Raw genomic sequence first — 25,705 nt, 5'->3', positions numbered from 1 at the left:
GGGTCCGAAAGATTCATTCTCTGAGATACAAGGCCACTTGGTATGGCCTAAACCCGGTAATTTTGATCCACATATAATTGGGCTTACCTACACTTGGCGCGCCATGTCAAAATTATCAAGCTTGCTCCTCTTGGCCGGGCTCTTAATGCTGTCTTGATCTGGTTAGACAATTGGGTGGGTTTCTTAAGTTGTCAGCCTTTGTTGGTACAACAGGGTCTGACCCAATTTCTGACTCCTAGTAATCTAGCTCACACCCCAACTCGGTCCAGCCCACTTCAGTTTAATTATTTAGAACTAAAAATGACAACAATTTCAAGGGCACTCAGAGGTTCAAATGAATCAGACACCGAACTACACAACAAGCTTATTCAAACAACTACCCCCAATGAAGGACCTAGGCTAATAAGGTATCAACATGTAAGTAGTCTTGGCGAAATTTGAGTCTTCTATAGAATATGCAATAATAGTCCATTAATAGTTCCATTGTATATGCACAATCCAAATCTAACAAGGATTAAAACTGCCTCTCAAATTAATTGTTATATCAATCTGTGTGGGTGATTTTCTGACCACACTGCCCGCTTAGTAACCAACTGGAGAGCATCGGCTGAATAGATGGCACCTGGCTGACTTGCAACAGAAAGAGAAGATTCCGGCGGTGGTTCATCCACCCGGGGGCACTCCGACGATCAAGTCAGTATATCTCTCAAAGATAAATCAAGTGCTAAACTCATAAGCTTGAGTATCAAAAGTATACCTTAGACCCATGGGGGTGCCTCTATTTTATAGCCAACATAAACCTAGTCCCAATAGAAGTCTAATTTCTATGGACTCAGGATTACTGCTAATCTTGGACTCCCAATAAGATTAGGATAAACTCTCTAAGAGTCTTATCTTAATACAAACTGAAGTCTTCTCTCATTCTAAGACTCTTGCCCCTCATCCGCTTATCTTGGATTCTGATATCTTCGGAGGTAACCTCGGCCTATCCGAGATGACCTCGGCATAACAACCAGGACACGTGGCACCTCGGCTGACATGTCGGCGTCACCTTAGCCACGTGTTGGTACTCAGAAAATATATCCCCACAACTGCCCCCTAGGTTCTATTACCTCGGCATTCTGAGGTGATGGAACCTACACTGTTCATTCATCTGTGCCCCTCTGTTCGAGATCAAACTCGCTGACCTCAAAGTTCCCTGGACTTTACTGTTCACTTCTGTCAAGTATCAAGCTTCATGCTTTCCAAGCTGCTCGAGATCACACCTCCTAGCCGAGGTTCTTGTTCCATTAATTCGTAAACTCCAAGGGCTTTGCAACTGCTCCACTCACATTCTTCGGTGGGTTCCCGACTTCCAGTCATCTATTTGACTCCGGCAATCTTCATATCGGCGTTCATTTCTCTTGGTAGGTTCATAAATTCTTTTATTAAGCTCAATCTTTCATAACTCTTCTGAATCCGTTTACTTGCCCTCTGTTGTCTTCTATTTTCGTCTGTTTTCAAGTTTTGAATTGTTTGAACGCCTGGCACTATTCTTGCCATATCCGCTTTCTGTTGCTATCATCGTGTCTGGGTCATTACTTTCTTGTTCTTCGCATACTTACTTAGTGCCTATGCACTTGGCTTTATTCTTGAACTTTGTCGTCTTCTTGACTCTGATTTTTCTCTTTTTTCATTCAATCCTCTGGCTTTTTCTCTTTCTAGCTCTTTTGCTTAAATCCGTCATTGTTCCAAGCTTTCAAGCTCTACAACTGTTTTCGCTCATTTCCTTCGGTGAAGCTTACGTCATTCTGTCATTTTCGCATCCGTCGTCAGATTTTGGCAATTCTCATTCCGCCTTCCCTCTTTCTGGTAAGCTATTGTTCCTCCTGGTTTTATTTCTTGTTGCTTTCCAAGAAGCTCTGCTTCATTGTGTAGACGGCGCCCGTGTGGGACCTCATGCTACAGTTCGGACTCGATTTGTAGTCACGGTTCTTAATCTGAACCAAAGAGTCCAAATCTGGCAAATCGTTTTGAGAAACAGATTTTTGAAAAAGTAGTGCCAAACATGGACTGCTTTGCCAGATACAGAGTCGCCACCTAAATATTTTTTTTTATGGGAGAATTTAGGAAACCCTGACTCGGTGCCGAAGGCCACATGTCCGTCATCACCGGAGTTGTCTCGGCTCGGGAGCTTGGGTACGATCGGGGAAGGTCAGCTATGAGCACCCCCTTTCGCCCGGTCCGAAGACCGGCCTCTACTAACCGTGATATCCGTTTTTGAAAACTTTATGTGTTCTTATTCCATTTATTAGCCTAGAATTACTATGTTATGCGCGCAGCAAACAAGTATAGACTAGATTGCCTAATTTGGAAATAAACATTGCATATCCGTTTGTTTTGAAAAATGTTTTGGATTTGCTACTCGCAAGTAGGCTAAAACATGGATTTCAATGAGTTCTTCCAACTCAAACAATCCAACCTTCACCCACAGGCATTCAAGCAGTTATATCACATAAGCAGCTAGCCTTATGGTAAGCATGCTGTTATGGCAATATTCACACTCATGTGATATGCTAAAGCGGAAATACTTACATAGTACTCCATGCCAAAACAAAGAACTTGTTAGCAAACATGCATGATCCAAGTCCATGTTAAGTGCCTAATGCATCGCATACAAAATGTCGCTAAGATAGGCCCGGCTAATCCTAGACATGTCATGTGAAAATGCACGATTAACACATATTCAATTTTTGAATTGAAGTACTGATGCAGTTAGCGTGATGTACCGAGCCTAATGCATGTAATATAAATGCATGGATGCACACATGCATAGCATAAGGTATGCTGAAATAAATGTGCCTAATCTACCATCATAAGCAGGTAAATAAAAGGGAAGAAAGAAGTGAGGTTGGAAGACATACACACCACCCACACACACTTATTACAGATTTGCCCTCGCTCGGAGGGACCAAATAAATATTACAAATTAATTAACTACGCAAGCTAATTAATATTACAAATTAACTAATTTAATTAACAAATTAAATTAAATTAATTAAAGCAGGAAAGCGTCTCGGGAAACGCGCCACCATGCACAAGCTGCCTCTGTTTTCCTTCCTTTCCTCCTCTGGAGGCTGTCAAAGCCTCAGGACTGCATCCTTGGACAGAGGGGATCATTACCGGCTGAATGAAACTTCCACCGGCAGTGTAGTATGTCCATCGGCACAAAATAGGGTCTGTCGGCAGAGAAAATTGTGCCGGTCGGCACATTAAACTGCCGGTCGGCAGAGTATTCCTGCAGAACCTGCAACTCACAGCAACAAAGGGCAAAACAAGGCATGGCAGCATATTTCAAGGTATGTATGCATCAACCATGTCTCTTATCATTGTGATGACTCAAAGGGACATGTGCCTCGGTTCTCGGACCACCAATCACGCATTTCCATGCATGATGGCCCAAAGAACCAAGTATGCAACTTTGGTTTCAAATGCAATGCACACCAATCAAACAAATTAGGCCCAATTCCTATCACCAATTCAAGGAACAAGGCATGCATGCAAGATGCAATGCAACCTAGGCATACAAGCTAAGGATGCAACATGGCATGGCAAAACACTTATGCAAGCACACAAGCATGCATATGGCAATACAAATGAGTGCAAAGATGGACTTAAACATGGATTAGGCGACTCTAAAATAGGCCTAAAACAGTAGCCATTGTGCTAAAAGGTGAGGGCTAAATGGCATGCACACACACATGCACATAAGGACCAACACTTAAGCATGAATCAAACAACATTCAAGCACACTTGAAAGGAGGGATCATGGACTAATTAGCATGCAACATGAGCCCTAAAATTATGTTATAAAATGATGCCAAATCAAGTTATAAATTAAGCCAAAACATGCAAAGAGTAGTCCAAGTGTTCAAGGCAAATCAATAATGCATTGAACTACACTTATCATGACCAAACATGGCATGCATTAAACAACTAAAAACAGATTTTTAGCATGCTAAAACAAGGCCAAAGGACTCCTTAGATGGCATCTAAGTGGCCCAAATACAAAGGCATACACCATGGCCAAAACATGGAGCATTGCAACACATGCTTTCAAAGCATTAAAGAGGCATGCAAGGCAATCAAACAAGCATGGAAATGGGACTGAAATGACATATAGAATGATCCCAAATCACCAAAACAATGCAAAGATGGCATGCTACACATGCACATACTCAAGGCCAACAAGCCCAAATACAAAGGAGCTATATAATGCATGCTAAAATCGACCCAAACGACTATGGACAGATCTAAAACATGGCAAAATAAGCATATAATCTTCACAAATACAAGCCTAAAACATGCTCCAACAAAGGCTAACAACCTAGAACATGTTAAGGCACAAATAAGGCATTACATGGCAACTATGCTAAACATGCATAAGGTTCCAAAACCAACTTGAAATCATGTTATATCATGGATATATAAGCATGAAAAACAAACCAAACATGCTCAACACACACTCAAGCATAGGCTTCTTTAAGAGGCCAAAATGTGCCCTTTTCAAGGACAATAAGGAGAGGGGGTGGCCCTCTCCTTCTTGGGACTTCAAAGCATCATCTTCACCACTGAAATCCCTCAAGATTTCAGTGGTGAAGAGACCTCAACACCAAAATCCCGGAGCTAGCACAAAATGGCTCAAAATGAGGCCTTTTGAGGCCTAAGGGTGGTCAACAACCCTCAAACAACAAAACACTCTTAATAAACAATAAAGAGGGCTTAAAAATAGAACTTTTTTATGTTATACAATAATCACAAAAACAGCTCTAAGATAGATGAAAAATCAATGCAAAAAAGGGGGAAAAAGGGACTAGTTTCTCACCCTTGTAGCCTTCTTCAACAAAGATGCTCCAATGGCCTCCTTGAGCTTGAATCCAAGACCAAAACTTCAAAACACACTCTTTAGAACCTCAGCTCCTAGAGGAAGGTGAAACACTAGGTGTTTGTGTGCAATAGTAAGGCACAAAACACCTAGTGAACAAAATGGAAGAGAAAGAGAGATAGGTGAGTGTATCTAACCCTAACCCTAGAAAACCAGAGCTCTCCTCTGTCTTTTCTCTCTCAAAAATGTCTAAAGCCCTTTTTCCCTTGCCTTAGAGAGAGCCTCTCCCTATAAGCCTCTTGTAAAGCTTACAAGACAAGCTTTGCAAGAGGGAGATCCCTCCATACACGTGTATGGAGGGGAGCAAAAGTTATACAGCTGTCCAAAAATATCTGCAAAAGCAGATGAACAGCAATCGGCCGGCAAAAAATGCCATCTTGGCCAAACAAAGTGTCGACCGGCACAAAAAAGTGCTGACCGGCAACAAATAGTGCCGACCGGCAAACTATATTGCCGGTGGCAGCAAAAACCAGTCGGTGGCATCTAGCCACTGCCGGTGATGGGTGGGGATGGTCTACAAGCCCCACCCTGCCTCTCAAAGGCAAGATGCAAGTGTTTGGTGCAAAACCAGACACTAAACGGTCAAGTTCGGAGATCCTGAGACAAGGCGCACGAGCCGAGGCCTCCGGGAACTCCAAACGAACACAAACAAGGATAATCACCGAGTGTTCAAACAGTGACGTCCAAGTCTTGAGGACGGTCAAAAATGGGGTGTCTACACATTGTTAATCACCATTGCTGTTTTACCCGTTGTTTCTAAATCATCTTCTTGAATACACACTGTTTACACATCTGTTGATTTCTACCACTGTTCTTGGCTTGACACACCTGTTCAATCTTTTTGTCTTAATTTCCTAATAGCTTCATCACCATTTTTGATTACTAATTACATTTTACCCGTTGTTTCTAAATCATCTTCTTGAATACACACTGTTTACACATCTGTTGATTTCTACCACTGTTCTTGGCTTGACACACATGTGCAATCTTTTTGTCTTAATTCCTGATAGCTTCATCACCATTCTTGATTACTAATTACATTTTTGTTTCTGTTTTCTGTGTCTTTTTCCAGATTCTTGCTTTCAATCCTTGCCTTCAAACTCCGAGGTGCCAATCGCCGAAAAGAGCTTTGATCAAACTTTTCAGGAGATCGATGCTGAGCTCGAGGCCGAGAAAGCTGCTGAGAAGTCTTCTCAACTGTCTTCTATATCCTGCCATTGATGCCGAGTAGTTTTGTTTCCTTCTTTTACTCCTTGTATCTTGTACCTTGTACTTTGTCCTTCTTTGTATGCTTTTAATCCAGCCGACGTGCCATTTTTGTAGTCTAAATAATTTATTTTTCACTATTTAGGCCGAACTGCCTTCTTTCTTCTTTAAATGCATTTCTCTAATTTCTTCTTTGAATGAATGTCTTCTTTTTTCTGCTCTTGTATGATTCTACACTTAGAATAATTTGCATGTCTTCAAAGTACACATTGACTGTGCAATCTCTTCGGGTAAAACACCTCTGTCACAACTTCTAATCTTGCTCATCTCGGCCTTGTCCTAACACTTGAAAATATTGTAACAAATATTTTTACAAGTGTTGCTTAGGACTTGTCACTTTCTCAATGTCTTTTATCAAGACTTCAGTTTTCCATATTTCAAGTTTCGACAACCTGGTAGTGTCGGCAAGTACGCAGATATTGCTTGAGCTTGACTTTAACTTGTAAATTTTTCTCAAAAATTTCAACAAGTGTTTTAACCATCATCCTTTATCATAACCTCGGCTTAACTTCAGCTTGTAAATTTTTCTCAAAATTTCAACAAGTGTTAAACTATTTTCCTTTCGATACGACCTCGGTTTAACTATAACTTGTAAATTTACATAGAATTTCAACAAGTGTTTAAACCAATCTTCTTCCGATACGACCTCGGTTTAACTTCAACTTGTAAATTCACATAGAATTTCAATAAGTGTTCAATATCACATCGGTTTAACTTCAACTTGTAAATTCACACAGAATTTCAACAAGTGTTAAATATCATCTCGGTTTAACTTCAACTTGTAAATTCACACAGAATTTCAACAAGTATTAAATATCATCTCTGTTTAACCAACTTGTAAATTGCTACAAATTTCAACAAGTGGTAAACATCATATCGGTTTAACCAACTTGTAAATTGCTATAAATTTCAACAAGTAGTAAACATCATATCGGTTTAACCAACTTGTAAATTGCTACAAATTTCAACAAGTGGTAAATATCATATCGATTTAACCAACTTGTAAATTGCTGCAAATTTCAACAAGTGGTAAACATATTCTTCTTCTCTTTGCCCCCTGCATGGCTTCCACATACTCCTTTGCGAATCTTATAAAAGGTCTTCAACCTGGCTAACTGCAGTCCAACCTTGTGTGTTTTCTTTTTTTATCTTCTAGGATCTGAGATTTGTTCACTGAGCTCTTCTCTTCTCGGACTTAAGTGCCGAGATCTTGTCTGCTAGAATCTTGGATCTGCTCACTCAGGTTGAGCTCTTCTCTTCTCGGACCTACTCATCTAGGCCGAGATCATGTCTTCTAGGATCTGGAATCCGGGATCTGCTCACTTAGGATGAGTTCTTCTATACTTGAATGTTATCTCCTTGGGAGCGCTCATGCCCCCTGTCTTTGCATCCCTTCTGGAAGGGTCTTCGTTCCTCCGCAGGTATCTATCCGTCTATACCTGGAGGTCATCTTCGTTGTAGTATCCGCTTCGATCTGTTGTCTTTGGTGCGTTACCTTTATGGCCGGCGTCTTTCATTCCGTTACTCTGGTCATGAGTTTCTGTGTTGCGGTCGTCCCCTTTAACGTCGAGGTTGATAGGTCTCCCATTCCCACCAGGAGCGTTGTCTCCAATCTGATCCTTCTGTCCGTCATTGGCCATTTATTCTTCTTTCTTTCATTGGCCATCTATTCTTCTTTCTTTCCCACAGGCGGTGCCAAATTGTGTGGGTGATTTTCTGACCACACTGCCCGCTTAGTAACCAGCTGGAGAGCACCGGCAGAATAGATGACACCTGGCTGACCTGCAACAGAAAGAGAAGATTCCGGCGGTGGTTCGTCCACCCGGGGGCACTCCGACGATCAAGTCAGTATATCTCTCAAAGATAAATCAAGTGCTAAACTCACAAGCTTGAGTATCAAAAGCATACCTTAGACCCATGCGGGTGCCTCTCTTTTATAGCCAGCATAAACCTAGTCCCAATAGAAGCCTAACTTCTATGGACTCAGGATTACTGCAAATCTTGGACTCCCAGTAAGATTAGGATAAACTCTCTAAGAATCTTATCTTAATACAAACTGAAGTCTTCTCTCATTCTAGGACTCTTGCCCCTCATCCACTTATCTCGGATTCCGATATCTTCGGAGGTAATCTCGGCCCATCCGAGATGACCTCGGCATAACAACCAGGACACGTGGCACCTTGACTGACATGTTGGCGTCACCTTAGCCACGTGTTGGTACTCAGAAAATATATCCCCACACAATCATAGATACCCAAACGAACAAACAAAATAAAATAAGGGGTAAAGGCTAGTTACATGTTTAGTGCACTTTTTGACAAAGATATGGTCCAACAACCCAATTTTCTCTTGGACGAGAATGTAGTACCAAACCAAACAGTCAAAACTACCAGTCCCCATATCAAACCACAAGCTAATAATTCTAGTAAAATACTCCAGCTACTTGAAAGTTCTACGAGAGCTTAATGATTCACCAGAGTCTCCTGACCTCTTTGATGAATCGAGATTGCTTGACTTCATCACTTGAATTTGCAGACTAAGATAAGACTACGTACGAATTGCTAAATCATGGGATTGGTAGTGTACTGGTATGATTTCGTGTGCTTTGGCATCGTTGGTGGAGCATTTCTTGGTTCTATCTATGTGATTTGGATGAGAGAAGGTGCCGGAAAATGCAAAGAAGACAGAACCATGTATGAGAGTCTGGTGGTAACTCCACCGCCAGACGACATTCATGGTGGCTATGCAGCGGCAGCAGTAGCAGCAGGGGTAAGTAGTACTCCAAGAGGGCATGTAAGCTCTACTCAACTCTGGACCAGTTGTTGGAGAGGGCTGCACCCAATATGGCTCTTGGCCCTACGTTTTGCCTCGTTTCTCATCATGGCTGCGCTCTTAGTTTGGGATGTCATAATCTATGACCCCTCCGTCTTTGCTTACTACACCGAGTATGTTCTTCCTTCTTTATTCCTGTTACTGTTTGGATTTTTTCTGTATCCCACAAAAGCGATCAAAAGCGCGCACACACACGCACACAAAAGAGGGGGAAAAAAATCAAATAAAAAATTTACGTACTTTGGCACAAACCTGCCTACTTTCACAAGCAACAGAGAAAAATTACGCTACTTATGTCACAAAAAAGAAAAAAGTAGTTGGAATTAAAAAATTACGCTAATTATAAACAGTAAAATAGGGTCTGATGTTTGAGAGTTTCTTGTTTAATTTAAATACGAAAGACTAGCAGTCCCTTTCGTGGCAAACTTTGATACCAAAAATATTAGAAGTACAATCAATATGTGAAAAGGCACAAGTATGGATGTAATCGGTTTGGTACGGTCGGTATTTAGGTAAAAAATTACACCGAACCGATAATGTCGATTTTATTATTTTGAATACCGATATAAACCGCTTCTCACATCAAACCGCACCGAACCGAACCGAACCGAACCAATTGAAACGGCGCGGTTTGGTGCGGTTTAATTGGTTTAGAATTTTTCAAACTTGAGTCACTTTTAAATATAATCATTAATTTGTATAAAAATATTAAATTCGTTATTTGTCTACTATTTCAAACCTATCCAATCCATCTATTTAATACATACTTTTTAATTCCTAAATTAACAAAAATAAAAAAAATAAAAAAAAGTTTAAAAATACTAAGGTTTCAAAAATAATGAGTTAGAGTTAAGATTACATATAAAAAAAGTTTACAAACTTAGGTTATAAAGGTGATAAGGTTAATTAAGATTATTATACTTATTAATATCATTAGATTATTAGATTATATATATTATAAATACAATATATGTTGAAGCGGTCGGTTTCGGTTTAGATCAGTGTACAAGGTGCTTAAACTGATACCGAACCGAAAATCGAAAAAATTCAAATTTAAAAACTGCACAGATCAATTCTTGTTAAAAACCAGACCAAATATAGCCGGTTTACTCTGATTTAATCGGTCTAATCGGTTTTTTTTTTTATTTTTCCTACATCCCTAGCCACAATTATATGATCCTAATTTCTTGTGATATTATATTGTTTTGCAGGTGGACTTTTGCTTTGGTTATTGTCTATTTCGCCGTAAGTCAAGAAGTTTGTTTAAGAACGAATGGCATTTGTTTTGCTATATATATACATGGAAATTGAATTCTGTACATAGATGCGTATATATCACATCCACACACAAGGCATAATTGATGGGTAGTTTTTTGTTGTTGGAAGGGTTTTTAATTTGATCCAAAACTCAATCTGATCTTTACCTAACATGCATCATTTATATAATGTGTTGTGTAGATAGGGACAATTGTATCTGCAAATGGATGCATGGTCTACTACTGGAAGAAACCTCCTTTCGCTAGTGTGCAGAGGGAAGAATTTCTAAGAAGGGATGTGGAAGAGAGTCAGAGTACATGTACAAACGCTATGACTTTTAGGGCAAAAGAAATGAGTGGCACCATCAAGTTGCAAAGGCACTATGACCAAGAAGCCATCGAACAAAGAGCAGGTTTCTGGGGATACCTTATGCAGATTGCGTATCAGGTCAGTCATCCACTACACTACGATCTCATTTCATGTGTTGTGTGAAATTCTCTAATTACATAATTTGTATTGGAATTCACATTAGCATTATTTTGGTCTTAACATTGATGTGCTTCTGCCTCCGCCCTGCATTCATGTAACTAATGCTGTGTTTGGTTGAGGGATTTGGAAAGGGAAAGGGAAAAGGTGTGTGAAACTAGGTGAAATGTAGGTATATTTTATTCACATTTCACCTAATTTTTCCTTTCCCTTTCCAAATCTCTCCTCAAATCCTCCAACCAAACACAGCATAAGGGGGGCATATTTTTAGAGGGTGGAATGGCAGATGATATGTTCGGTCTGAGCAGAGGCAAAGACATCAATGCATTAGCAGATTAATTTAAATAAACCAGAAATAGAATAAAAAAAAATTGCTGTGTGCATGACAATTTTTCAATTTTGGTGAGAGGTTGGACACAAATGATATTAATTATTCGTATGTGTATTTTGCATTGAGGTAAAAAAAGGCCTCATTGTTCTGTTGGTGAATCTGACCCTCTTTTCATGAACAGACTTGTGCAGGTGCTGTCATTCTAACGGACCTTGTTTTTTGGTGTATTATTGTCCCGTTTCTGACAGATGCACATCTTGAACTGAACCTGGTAAGATTCTTGCTCTTTGTTTTCATTTATTTTCTTAGGAAGCAAACATCACGTCATTGCTGCTATTTGATTTTTTTATTTTATTTTATATTTTTCTCTCAATTTAAGATTTTACACTAGAATGTCACACGCTTTGTGACAATCGAGGTATATTTTATTATTATCTCTATTCGGTAACTTGAAAATATACTTATAATTGATTCAATACAATCGTCTGTGCTGTATTTTAGCTAAGATTTTTCTAGAGTACCTAAGTAGTTTTTTGAATGATTTTGGCTTTCTTGAATATATCCTATGTTAATATACCTATTCTGATTTTGTGCTTCATCTATTCTTGCAGTTGATGGGGTGCATGCATACACTAAATGCCATTTTTCTTCTTCTTGATACCGCTGTTAATAGCCTTGTAAGTATATCATGCCATTAACAACTTGAAAAAAAAGAAGAAAAAAGGATGATGATCTTCAGTTAGCCTAGATCTCTGGTGTTTTGTTCCTTTTTTCTAGCTTACACTTGGTTTGATGCAAATTTGTCTTTGTTTGGCAGCCATTTCCTTCGTTTCGACTAGCATATTTTGTGCTCTGGAGCTGCTGCTATGTTATTTTCGAGTGGGTTGTTCATGCCTGTGGTTATTCATCACTGTAAACTTCCAGTTTCCCTTCTATGCCATTAATGCTGGACAATAATTTATTTCTTTTATCTGTGATTTTGCTTTAAGAACTATTAATTTACCTACGGAGTTTCTCTCCCAGGTGGCCATATCCTTTCCTTGAGCTTGGAGTACCATGGGCACCTTTGTGGTAACTGTTGTTCACATTTTATAACCTTACTGTTTTACATTGATTATTACGTTTTGCTGTGTAACTAATGATGGGTTGGGTGTTCATATCCTACAACAGGTACTTTTGCTTGGCCGTGGTTCACATCCCCTGCTATGGACTATATGCGCTGCTTATAAGAGCCAAGAACTCCATTTTTCCTAGAATGTTCCCCCAATCATTTGTGAAGTCATTTTAGTGTGTTTTTTTTTTTTATATATATAATTATTATTAAGCCTCCAAGGCATTATATATATTATGTTGTTATCAAATGATCTGCTTGTATATGTAAAGGAGGGAACAACAATAGTAGACGCACACCCATTTCCAAACAATAGTATACATACCCTATTGGTCATTATGGGAGAAGAGGAGTGAGATTGCTTCCACTGGTTTTACACACTAATCTCAAAGTCCAACTTTTTTTCTCCTTTTTTTTTTCTTCCCTTTTACATATGTAATCACCAGCTGGTATGGGCTTTCAAGTTCCAACCACCCTAACCCCTATGCTACAGATCCCTTTTTCCCGATCTCCTTCAATTTACAGGAAAATTTAACTGTGGCCCTATGCTAATACTTCTGTGTTTAATGCAGGGCAATCTGCCACTGACAAAAAAGAGTAATCAAAAGATTAAGACAATGAAAGCATAAAAAGTAGAAATTGCTTGAAAACAATCACCATTTCTGTTGTTATTGTTGTTGTTGTAGGAATTAGTCCCAAGCAATTGATAGAAACCTTCTGAACTGATAGATTTGTAAGGAGGGAGAGAATAGAGAGACTGAACTGAAGAATTGGTGTTGTTGTATTGTGTTTCTGTATCTTACAAGAGAGTGAGCTCCCTCTCTTTATAGAGAGGAGAGGGAGACAAATGGAATCGGATGCATGGTGATTACATTGAGATAGGCTAAAGCTGAAGTGAAAGTCTCCGGCTTTACAGCTACATTACAGGTATACATTGTGGCCTTTACAGGTAGTGGGGTGTAGTAGATATTATATGTTAACATGAACAATAAGCCTGTTAAGCCATGGTGTTCCAACAATTTCTATACCAAATTTTAGGTATTTGCTTTCTTTGATATCTTAACCTCATTAAGCTGGATATGTAAAACAATCTCTACTACTTTCAGACAATTAACTCAAAAACCAAGGTTTCATCAGGTCAAATGTGCATGTAAAAATTAAAAGGAAGCCCCTTAAAAGCAATCCAACAATGTCCATATAAAGAGTAAATAGAAACAATATATATACACATTTATGGCCATACGACAGGTTGTGAAATGTCAATTCTGCAAGGATTTCTTAAAGCAAATTAGTAGAGGTAAACCAGGCGAGTTCCATCAAAGTATCACAGGAAACTCGTCTATTCATAGATTAAAACATATGCCTGCTAATGCAACAAGATCAACTGAAACTCAATGTTGCATTAACTGTTTGCCGTCCAGAATAAGTTTCTTAGTTCTATTGCTTTCCAACAAAAAAAGGCAATAAGGCAATCATGCTAGACAAAACATATAAATTTCTCTCTTCAGACTCTCATATTATACATTTTCCATGATTCCAAGAACATCATCCAGCAAAGATTTCAGCAACAAAGTGGCGGCCCAGTGATTAAGGCTCTCCACCTCATGTCACTGGGTTCAATCGCCAGCATCCCCTTCCCTTAGACTAGGCTAGAGTAGGCATTTCAGTGCCCAAAAAATGCCTAAAATTAAGTTGACAAAATATGTATATGCATGTAGATGAAAAACTTGGAAGGGTTGGGTTATTACTATGCAATGAAATTATTTAAATATCAGAGAAAAAATAGCAGAATTTGGGAACCTAAAACTGGAATTCCAACATTTGTAAAAGTGCTACATAAACTAAATTGACAAAATTAATTTGTAAACTGATGAAACAAATATTATTTATTAGTAAGTACCTTGTTCAGATAAAAGTGATATGGGAGGTACAATCAGATGCCTTCTCAGTTTGTAAAGGTAAGTTTTAGAATTAAAGGGAAAGTTGCAACTTAAAACTGAAGTGAATAGCATATAAAGTGGAGGTTCGGAGACTTGATCTTGATGTGATTTTTCATTGGGTATAGTTTTACAGAAATTATACTTTTAATTGGGTTGGAAAGGGTGTTCTTATCTGACCACAGCATCAAAAGGGAAGCAGAGTGGTTCATTCATAATTTTTTAGAAATTCAAAAAGCTCAATATGTTTAAACTCTAGAAGCAACTATTACTTGGCTCCAAATCACGAAAAATGCTTGGGAGCACTAATTAGTGCTCCCACTAATTAGGTGGCAGTGGGTCCCGCCATTAATGATGTGATGTTTTGGTCTTGGAGTTGTATTTTATTTTATTTTTTTTTACTTTTTTAATGCATTAGTGCTATTAGTGGTGATGTTTTTAGTGGGATGAATCATTGTTGCCAAATCACAGGAACATAATGAATCCATGCATAAATTTTTGAACATATCCAGCTAACATATTCTGACAAATATTCGCAACGCCACAATTGATTGTAAAATCAGTTTCTCTATTCTTTATTAAAATTTAATTCTATTCCAATCTCTCAACAAAATCCCAGCAGTCAACCGACATTAATTGTGCCAAGCTTATCAATGCCAATAATGACAGCAAAATGACATGTGAAAATTGATATATATATATATATATATATTCACAATAAAAAGATTTACAAGAGAAATTCAGAAAAAAAAAAAAAAAAACACGAAAAGCTCAACAAACCAACCAATACATTAACAACAATTCCACCAAATCACATAATAGACACTAAAGATAATAACATCAACAGAGCACGTATCTAAAAGAGTTGTTAATCCTCATAATTGATATCCAACAACAACAACAACTAACAATCATAAACCACCTAAACAGATAGATATCCAGAGAGCAAGAAAGATTCAAACTTGCTGGGGATAGATATAGACATAAGTAAGGCCACACTTTTACCACAATAGTGACGGTCAAAGTGAAAGTTCCGGCACCGCACTCGGCGTCAGGGCACTTCTTCTTCTTCTTGGCCTTGGTGTAGGTCTTCTTCTCAGGTGGAGGGTAGACTCCTTCTGGATGTTGTAGTCGGCTAGGTCTGTTTTCCGGCGAAGATGAGGCGTTGCTGTATGCCCTCTTTGTCCTGAATCTTTGCCTTCATATTGTCGATTCTGTCGGAGGATTCCGCCTCTAGCATTATGTTATGGTCTTTCCTCCATTTGGGTTTTCATGCAAAACTGCATCTTCCCGACTACACTTCTTCTTGTAGAGAGAGATTACAGAGAATAGTATCTATCTCGGATTGCAGAGCCTTAGAGAGGCCTCCCTGTCCCTGAGCTGAGATTTACTGCTTCCACTCTCCTAGGTTAGGCTTGGACTGGACGGTGCTGTCTACCCCGTGGAGCGAGTCCGGATCCCCTCCTTGATGCCTCTCCTTTATTTCCTGTTGCAGATCCAACCGCTATATACAAAATAAAAAAAAAAATTAAACAAATTCAATTCGTTTTCCCGCCCAAACCAGAATACAGCTTATAGAGCTTTTTTACACTCACTCAGCCCCCTTCTCCTCTACTTCTCTATCGAACCCTCCACCGAACCCACCCTCACTGCTGACCCACCCTCACCGGGGACCCACTCTGGACGATGGCGAGAAGCTCTGATTCAAGCAAGCTTATATAGAATAGATACACCTTCACCGGCGATCCACTCCCGATGACAGCGAGAAGGTCCTGAAACCCAATCGGACGACGTATTTCCTTCTTTCTCCTTACACATGCAAGCTCGCGCTCTCTCTCTCTCTCTCTCTTTCCTGATTGTGTTTTTGTTGCCGAATGGTATAAGATTCTTCATTGTGTTTTTGTCTGATTCAAGTTGAAAATTTTAGAAATTCTCTATATATTGATTTATGAGTATATATTAATTTTAACTAGTAAATAATAATCTTAATTAAATAATTAAGTCAAATCGACACACTAATTTTAATGTAGAAAAATCACAATTGAAGCACCTCTAATTGTGATAAAAAAATCATAGGCAAAAACCACAAAATAATCTACTAAGAAGACAAAAGAAATTACACAAATGTACTTTCAATTACCTAGCAAATTCACACCCGAACTAACACTACAACAAAATGGTTCTTTAATGACAAAATTACTTCGTTTCCAATAGTACAATTTTCGTCACCAAACTGATCTGTGACGAAATTATTTCGTCACCACGTTCGTCACCTATTGGTCGTCACAAAAAGTACCTGGTGACGAAATTTTATTTTGTCACCAATTATTGGTACTTGGTGACGAAACATTTCGTCACTAAATGTTAAATATTTTGTCACCTATAATGTCTATTTCGTCACTAAAATTAAATAAAATTTTATTCTATTTGTTTTGGGTGACGAAATATTTCGTCATTAAAAATAGTGATAAAATTTTTAGTGACAAAAATATTTGTCACCAAAAGATGTAAAAAAAGACCCTTTAGTGACAAAATTTTTGTCAATAAATATTTTAATTTAGTGACGAAATACTGAACATGTGTGACGAAATTATTTGTTGAGATTAGAAAATTTTAGCGACAATTTTTTTTTTGTCGCCAATAATAAATAAATTTTAAAAATTGTGGCATATATATTTGCAATTTATATATATTTTTTTCAATAAGCAATCCTGTGCATTTTAATTATTTATTCAATAAAATATCTAATATTAATCAATATAAAATTAAACTGTTCATTTTCATTAAATAACACAAGCAAAATACATGTCTCATAGTATCAAGAAATTAATATATAACATCAATTATAGTAAAATCAAAACTGCGACAACACAATCAAAATAACTTATGCATTTTAATATTCTGTTCAATATAATATCCATTACAGATCATTACAAAAACCTGTTCATTTGCATAAAGCGACAACATAGTCAAAATATATGTTTGATAGTATCAACAAAAAGATAAGATCCATCACAATATAATCACAACCCGTGACAACATAGTCAAAATACATGTTTGGTAATATCAACAAAAAGTACAATGGCACTATGATGGATACGTGTCTAGTAATTTCAACAAAAAGTTCTTGCTATGCAGGTTACCAAATTCGTTCATCTCCAATCTGCCATTTAAAAAAAAAAAAAAAAAACAACAACAACAACAACAACAACAACAAAAGGTTAAAGAAACCATTCACTAAATATGTGAATATGCAACCTAAAAGAGAAAATATGAAAACTTCGAAGTAAATTTCAAACCAAAATTTATTGTTTGTTCCGTAAATTTTTACAACTTACATTAGGTCCTCCCAAGGTGTTCATGATGTTTCCCGGGCCTTTTAACGACTATTTCAAGCTTTTACTCCCTAATGGCCTATTTTCAAGCCTAAATGTTTTCTAACCGAGAGTCCTATGATTGTTCTGTAAGTTTTCACAACTTATGTTGATCCCTCCCAACGCGTTCATGATAATTTCTAGACCTTTTTGTGCTTATTTAACAATTTTGCCCCCCGATGACTTATTTTCATGCCTAAGTGTTGGAAATTTACAAATTTGAAAGTAGTTTTTAAATTGGGAGTCTCATGCTTGTTCTATAAATTTTCATAATTTACATTGGTTACTCTCGAGGTGTTCATGATGTTTCCCAACCCTTATTCATATTTCATTATTTTGTCCCTCAATGACCTATTTTCAAACTTAAGTGTTGGAAAAATACATAATTGAAACTAATTTTCAAACTAGGAGTCATGTGCTTGTTTCAATGGGGAGCCACGTATATTGTCACTCAACTCTCAACAAAAATCAAAGCAACACATAAGGTAAAACCCATCAACCCACAACAAGATAAAAGGAGAACACGCTAGAGAATTTAGAGGTACGTTCACTCAACCCTCAACCAAAAAGCTCCCTAATATAAGTAACTTTAATATCTTAGTAAAATCTACTGAGATGAAAAAGCTTTCAGCACTACATGAAAACAAAAAATGAAAAAAAATAAAGAAGAAAAAGCAGACAACGAATGATGAGAATCCACCACCTACTGTCAATGAAGATTTTGAAGTAGAAAAACATAAATCATTCATTATAATTTTGTAACTGTTGGCATGAACACAATGAATGTTGAGAATCCACCACCCACTTTATTTTTACCTAAATTACATATATATATATATATATTAACTCGCTGTGCTGAGTAGGGAAAAAAAATTAGAATGATGATATGACATGATTATGGATAAATGATATATTACTCAGTAATTATTATATAAGTATAATAACAAATCTCACTATATGTAAATGTGACAAGTACACATTATATTAATATAGAGAATTTCATTTTAATAGTAAAATTCAGCATCTTACCGACACTAGATTGGGGGGCTGCCTCCCTCTGTGCCTCTATATCGACATCAAGTGGCTGTGAGTGTTGGGTCTCCACATTGTCATGTAAATCCTCATTCCAAACAAAAATTGCCTCATGCGAAGGTTGAAGAGATGACTGCGCCAATCGTTTTGGTGGCATTGGTAAGCCCTATGAAAGCCCAACCTGGTCAAGCACCACATAACGAAATGATGAGGCTGAACAAGAGACATAAACCACCAATAAACTCAAGACTACAAGATCTAAACCAAAATAACAACATCAACTAAACACCTCTAAATTAAAAAAAAAAACTCCAAGCACAGACCACAGTGACCTCTAGCCCAGGACACTAACACAGCAGAGGCATCAGAACAACATATACACAGATTACACAGCATATACACAACTACAACATGTACCCACTTCACTTAACAGAGCAGCAAACCAGACCTGCCCAGCCTAAACACAGCAGCAGCATATACACAGGTTGTAGCAGTAGGTAGCTCAACCAATGTATAACTGAGCAGCATAACTACTCAAAATTGTTCTATAACAGATGGACAGCTTGCTCCAAAGCCTCACTTAATTGATCCTGGAAAGACAAGCAATCAATACACTCAATAGAAACAAACATCAACAGTAACTGCATCAAAATCTCACTGATTTATTACTACCATCACTCAACCCACATATGAACACTCCAACACAGAAAGAGAGCAGTTATCACCACAAAAAACCTAACAAAAATATATGCTCACACCACTCAACTCTCAACTCTCAACAATAACATCCCTTAATTGAGGACCAGCTAGTACCTGCACAAAAACACAATTGGAAATATAGAGATCTCACAACCACTCAACCCTCAAAAGTTTGTATCAAACACAATTCACAGCCCTAATATAAGAGCTCACCATCCCTCAACCCACACATCTCTACACTGTGTACCAGCTTTGAAAAACATGCATTAACAAAAGTTAGCAAAAAAATAAATAATAAAAAGGAGACTAGCACCTATTGATGTAGTCACTTCACTTAACCCACTTCCCTAAAAAGGAGACCAGCATACACCTCCAAGGCCCTGCACACTCACCAGAACATTAGAGATAATGCATCCCAGTTACAGCAAATACAAGCCACTCTTAAGACCACATCATCCACACCAATTACCTACTGTCAGATTTCAAGAGACAAAACAAAAACAAAAACAAAACATGTGTCAGGATCCATATGTGTAAAGCAAAATATTTTCTTGAAGAGACAACAAAATATATCATAAGCATGTAATGGAATTGGCAGTAGGGGTCTCACTCTTTTCTCTTGTCTCTTGTTTCAATTATTATATATATATATATATATTTTGGAATAAGTAGAACTTTCTAGATATTTGATAACAAACAAAATAACAAAAACACACACGGAAATATAAAAGCTAAAATAATCATACCCAGTGTAGTAATCCTTAGGTAGATAAACATCCTCTATCAAACCAAATTGTTCAAATGAGATTCTAAGATCTTCTGGCCAGTAAAGAATCAAGTAGAATCATTAGACTTCCTCTTTCTTCTTTTTTTTTTTTAAGAGGGTGTAAGAGAATAATAACATTTAAAACAATCATATAATGACAAGATCGAGGTTTAAAATGATACTTGTTACATATTTAGAAGAAAAACTCACCTACCCAAAAAAAAAGTAAATAACAATTTGGGCATATGGGTCTATGGCTCCACTTGCCATGTGGCTCGACCATGTCACCACTACATCACCTTCTCCAAGTTCTCTAACCACGTGTGAGCCTCAAGAGGTGACACATGGATCAATAGGCATAAGGCTTTTTGACCCTGCCCCATTGCCAATTCCTACATAAGGTTCCTATGTCAACCTACCAATTCCCTACACCCACAACCGCAAATCCCGTTAAGTTCATAACGATTGTGAACATTGAAAAAATGAACTCCAGTGCCATGGATCATATTGACATTAGATTGAACTCATATAAATTGGGACAAAAAAGTTTTTGCTAAACCCACTAGAAATTCATGAGAAACCGTAACAATGAAATGCTAAGCAACAAAGAATCAAATACTTGAGGTAGCCCCTGTAACTGTTGGTGAATCTATTCAATTCCTATTTGGTTGTTCACATCCAGCCAACATTTCTTCTCATTCATCAAAATGCCCAATATTGCTAAACGATTTTACTCATCAAACCATCCCAAAATTTAAATGCAAACTCGTAAACCACAAATCAACACACTAAAGTAGTAATTATATCAATATGTATATATATATATATATAGATCAAGGGATTGAAGGATGATAAAAAAAAAATAGAGAGAGAGATTAGAGACCTGGCGTTGAGGGAGATGTTGCGAACGAGGAGACCAGAAGGGGCAGGGGAGCGTCGGTCTTTGCGAGACCTGGTATCGCTTGCTACGCCTTGGGCCGTAGCTTTGGCTTCGGCTTCTGTACCTCCCCATTGCTGTGCTAATCTTCTATTGTCTTCTTCTTCTGCTTCTTCGTCTCTCCCTCTCTGAATTGAAACCTTAGTTGGATCGTGAAAAACCCTAACCCTAGAAATTACTGGTGCGTAGATAAAGAGAGTTCCACCCAGAAGGGTCTAGAAACAACCATCACTGAAAATAATTATTATATATATATATATATATTAATTAAAATTTTATTTTAACATCATCTTAATATTTTATAATATAAAATGATATAATTTTTCTTATCACAAATATACATTTCGTTTGATTGGGAAACACTATAAATATTCGCAACCCTCTCATAATAGCAATAACAAGTAATTCAAATGAAACATAGTTTAATTAATTGGATCCAAAATAAATGAAGTTTAATAATCTAAAATAAATTTTCGATTGAGACTAGATTACACAATATTTTAGATAAGCTCAAGATGGTCTCCATCATTTATATAATTAAAAAGGATTATATAATTAAAAAGGACCAAACAGTTGAGTAAGATTTACATACATAAATCCAAATTATAATGTCATGGGTCTTAAAACCCAAAGCTTCAATACCAAAATCCTACTATAAACTAAAATGAACGTTGTTCCATCCGTCATTTTTGAAAAATAAATACCCATCATTTAAATTTTGAATTTTATTTTTTCGGTCTTTACAAGAGTAGAGAAAGAACAATGTGCTTGCTTAGAGAGATGATGTCGGAAGCAATACTGAACAATGAGAAGGGACAATGACAACGGGAAGTAGCAAGGGCAGAGAGAAGGAAGAAGTTATTGTGTGTGTGTGTGTGTGTGTTTTGAGAGAAAGAGAGAGAGGGGGGAGGAAAACAATTAGATAAAAGGTGGGGAAAAATTAGTAACCTATTTTATTTTTCATTACCACTTAATTTTTCCTCTGAAATTGGTGACAAAATTATTTTCTCACCAAAAACAAAATTATTAACGATGAAAATAATTTTCTCACTAAATGATATCAAAATATTAAAAATTATTAGTGATGAAAATATATTCGTCACTAATAATTTTATAATTGGTGACCAATTTTTTCCTCACCAAAAGTCTCAAAATCCAAAAAAAAATGTAGGAAAATCTTTGGTGACAAAAAAATAAAAATAATGACGAAAAATAATTTTGTCACCTAATTTTTTTATTATGTATCAAGATTGGTGACGAAATTTTATTTTTCTCTCTAAATATGATACATTTGGAGACGAAAAATTGTTTTCTTCATTAAAAGGTACGTCTTTCGTGACAAAATTGATTTTCGTCATTAGTTTTCGTCTCTAAAGACTCTTTTTGTTGTAGTGTAAACCGACCCCTATATGCCTCTTCCACCACGGTCTTCACCTCAGAATTGTCTTGCCTAACGTTGAATCCACGACGCCGATGTTGAATCCATGACAATGAGCCACTCTAGAATCTACCAAAGCTTCAAGCCCAAATTCCACGTAATCTACCAAAAAACAACTCTCTCTTTTGCATTGAATAAATAAAACAAACAAATCCTTTGATATGATCCACTCAATTCATAATTAATACAGATATCAAAGGAAAACAAGCAAAGAAGCTCTAGATAAAACCCCTACTACCCAAGAATAAGATCTGGAAGCTGTACCTTAAAATCGGACTGAAACACATATTTATAGAAAATAGATCCGCGATTTCCGCTTGTGCGCAAGAATGGCCACTTGAGCGGATCTATACTCGAGCGTAGGAATGGCCGCTCGAGCGGGAAAAAACAACTTCTAGTACTTTTGTAGGCAAGTGAAACTTCTGAAAGGTCACGATCTTCACTCGAGCGTAGGAATGTCCGCTCAAGCGGACAAACAACAACTCGATCCACATAGTCAGCAAAGTGGCAAACATGATGGGATTAAGATCACAAACTCCTCTGCATAGACACAATTTGGGTTGGATTTACATCTAAAACTCATAGCCTCATTGAAATAAAAGATCGAATACAATTACAATTGAAAGGAGTTTTATCAAACGAGATTGTCAAGGATAAAAACCTAACACAAGTAATTCTAATTCAATTGGAGTCTTTTTTTTTTCTTTTTTTTTTTAATATAAAAAAGTTGGATTTTTAATGAAGGATGAGGGTTTTAGGTGGCATAAATCATGGGAAAATTTAGTTTGCTACTGTGTTTTTTAATTTTTTTTTCCCTCCATTTTAGGCTATTGACAGGCACAAAGAGGCAGAAGGCATTGGAAAATTCAGTCATAGGAGCTCATAAACGAAGGTTTCTTCCTTAATGTTGCTGAAAAAGTTGCTGAAATTGAGCTGGAATGTTTGGTCAAACTATTGCTATTCATGTTACAATTCATCATGCTGAAAATTGTTCATCATGCTAAAATTGGGCCAGAAAGTGTGTTTTATTAATGTTGTTAATGTTGTTGATGTAACTTATAGACTTGGTGTTGGAACTCATAGATTAGTGTTCATAGTTGTTAATTTGTAATTTGTAATTTGTATTTATAGTTTTATACTTTTATCTGAGTAGGAATATTTGAATACATTTGAAATCATATTTCGTGTTTGTGCTAATATGGGGATTACCCATACATTTATGATGTGAAAATTAATTTCAGCTGAATTTATTACTTGAACTGAATGTGTGTGAAATTTTAGCTGGAGAATTGGAAAAGTTTCAGGGTTATCAGATTTTTGGGTGCAATTCAAATGCTTTTAGCTCACTACTTGTTCTACAAATAGAGATCTGGTGCAATATTTGCATACAAAATGGTGGTAAATTTGTGTTCTATTGCTACATCTGTTATCCTCATATAAGTTTGTTTTTCAAAAAACCAAAAGCAAAGAATTAGATTTTTCCAAAGGTGTGGTGCCACAGAACTGAAAACTTAAACTAATAAATGGAGCAATCTCATATTGTAGTCCAAGTTTCAGTTTAAACTTAGCAGAGTCAACCACACATACCCCTTTGTTTTTCTTTTTCTTCCCTAGGGTTAATTTACCAACAAATCAGGTTCATGATATACTAATTTGTGTCCATCAGGATTCATATCCACACCTAAGATCGATTTTAATTCAACCATCCCCATAAATTAATTGGCAAAAAGATCAATTTCCTTGATATGTTAAAAAAAGAAAAAATATAGTGAATTTTCTTTTGCAAAATACATAATGAATGGTCCCAGCATGCAACTTTTAAAATTAATTTCCAATAGAATAGTTACCCTTTGAGACAATTTGTATATATATAGTAAATAGGTTCAAAGCATTAATGGACAATAGAGCTCTGCAACAAACAACAAATACCATAACATTTTAGAGGAGTATCAGCGAAGGCAAAATGACAACAAAAAATAACTTGAGGTTTGGAAGAAGTTTTGAACCATAAAACCTTTGGAACAAGATAGCTAAACAAAAGAAAGCTTCAAACCCTAATCACTTATCAGTCTTCTCATATTTCCAGAGCCAAGGTTAATGAATAAGAAACATCAATTAATTTATATAAATATGACCTTTGTCCACCAGCCTAAGGTTTGGAATAAAAGCAAAAGAGAGAAAGAAGGAAAATAGAGGTTGGGAGCTTCTCGCCGGTGTTTTAGGAGCTTCTCTCCGTCGACGGGAGTGGGTCGCCGGTGAGGGTAGGTTCAGTGGAGGAGTAGAGGAGAAGGGGGCTGAGTGAGAGTGCGTGAGTGTAAAAAAGCTGTATAAGCTATATTCTGTTTTGGGCGGGAAAACGAATTGAATTTGTTTTAATATATATATATATATATATATTATATAGTTGTTGGATCTGCAATGGCTGATCAGTAAGAAATGAAGGAGAGGCATCAAGGAGGGGATTCGAACTCCCGTGGAGCCTACCACATGTCCTTTTTCGATAATCCAAATTATTTAATGTGTAGAGTTCGTCGAATAATTTATTTCTATAAAAAAATTACGTTGATCGGATATTGATACCTATTTGATCGAATCAATTTTTTGCCAACAATTTATTTTGAAAATTATATTTATTGTTAAAAGAAATATGATCCGATCAAGTAGCTATCGATATCTGATTAATGTGTTTTGTAAGAATAAAGTACTTGACAAGTTCTTCATATTGAACTATTCGGATTATCGAAATAGAACCTGTGATGGGTCTCTATGGACCTAATAACACGCTCCAATTGGATCTCAGACAAGAGAGAGGCCTTCTTATTTTCATTTTTGGGAAATTTGGCTAAAACCCCTTTATTGAACCCTTGTTTGGTGAAAATGATAGATTTATTTATTTTGCTTCATAAATCCCCTGAGAGAAAACACATAATTGAGTAAGGATAAAGTAAAATATTTTTTTATTCTTGGACAATATTGACAAAGTGGTGTTTTGTGAAGTTGATAAAAAGCTGGCTTTTTGGATTTTTTAGTCTATTTTGTCTTTTTGTGGATAAAAAATGTGAGAGATAATGTGACCCAAAATGGGTAAAAAGCTAAAAGTTGCCTTTTTTTTTTACTGTAAGACAAAGTAACATGTTATTGTTACTGTTACTGTTACTGTTTGCATCAATTTTGATGGTAATAATTTTTTTTCTTTCAAGAATTTCATAATCAACATGGATATTACTTGATAGATCTTGATGAGAAGATTCTAAAAATTATTAAAAATCGACATTTATATTAAAAGTTATATTATTTTAAAATTTAATATTTTGA

At 36.7% G+C, this 25,705-nt stretch overlaps 1 protein-coding gene and 1 long non-coding RNA gene across 7 annotated transcripts; one reads left to right on the top strand and one right to left on the bottom strand.

The window, feature by feature from the left end:
- The first annotated feature begins 8,494 nt into the window (after positions 1-8,494).
- On the top strand, positions 8,495-12,591 carry LOC114286812 (protein rolling protein). The gene is made up of 8 exons (XM_028230024.2): positions 8,495-9,135; positions 10,234-10,267; positions 10,481-10,726; positions 11,278-11,367; positions 11,708-11,773; positions 11,914-12,008; positions 12,120-12,167; positions 12,267-12,591. Exons 1-8 carry the CDS (start codon positions 8,759-8,761, stop codon positions 12,382-12,384), a joined length of 1,074 nt encoding a protein of 357 aa, XP_028085825.2. The 5' UTR covers positions 8,495-8,758; the 3' UTR covers positions 12,385-12,591.
- A 4,427-nt stretch (positions 12,592-17,018) lies between these two features.
- On the bottom strand, positions 17,019-21,111 carry LOC114311792 (uncharacterized). Of its 6 annotated transcripts, none has more exons than XR_014347141.1 (5): positions 20,899-21,111; positions 19,996-20,065; positions 19,563-19,721; positions 18,548-18,731; positions 17,019-17,307 (listed from the first exon to the last, which is right to left on the bottom strand). It is a non-coding gene; the product is annotated as an uncharacterized LOC114311792 (long non-coding RNA). The 6 variants fall into 6 exon arrangements; XR_014347140.1 differs by having other exon boundaries at positions 19,996-20,068; positions 20,899-20,913; XR_014347138.1 differs by lacking the exon at positions 19,996-20,065 and having other exon boundaries at positions 20,899-21,077.
- Positions 21,112-25,705: the final 4,594 nt, after the last annotated feature.

The sequence above is a fragment of the Camellia sinensis genome, chromosome 12 (assembly GCF_055761805.1).
Source record: "Camellia sinensis isolate YWXY chromosome 12, ASM5576180v1, whole genome shotgun sequence".
In the NCBI taxonomy this organism is placed as follows: Eukaryota; Viridiplantae; Streptophyta; class Magnoliopsida; order Ericales; family Theaceae; genus Camellia; species Camellia sinensis.
The sequence above is the reverse complement of the archived record's forward strand: the minus strand, read 5'-3'. Positions and strand labels throughout refer to the sequence as shown.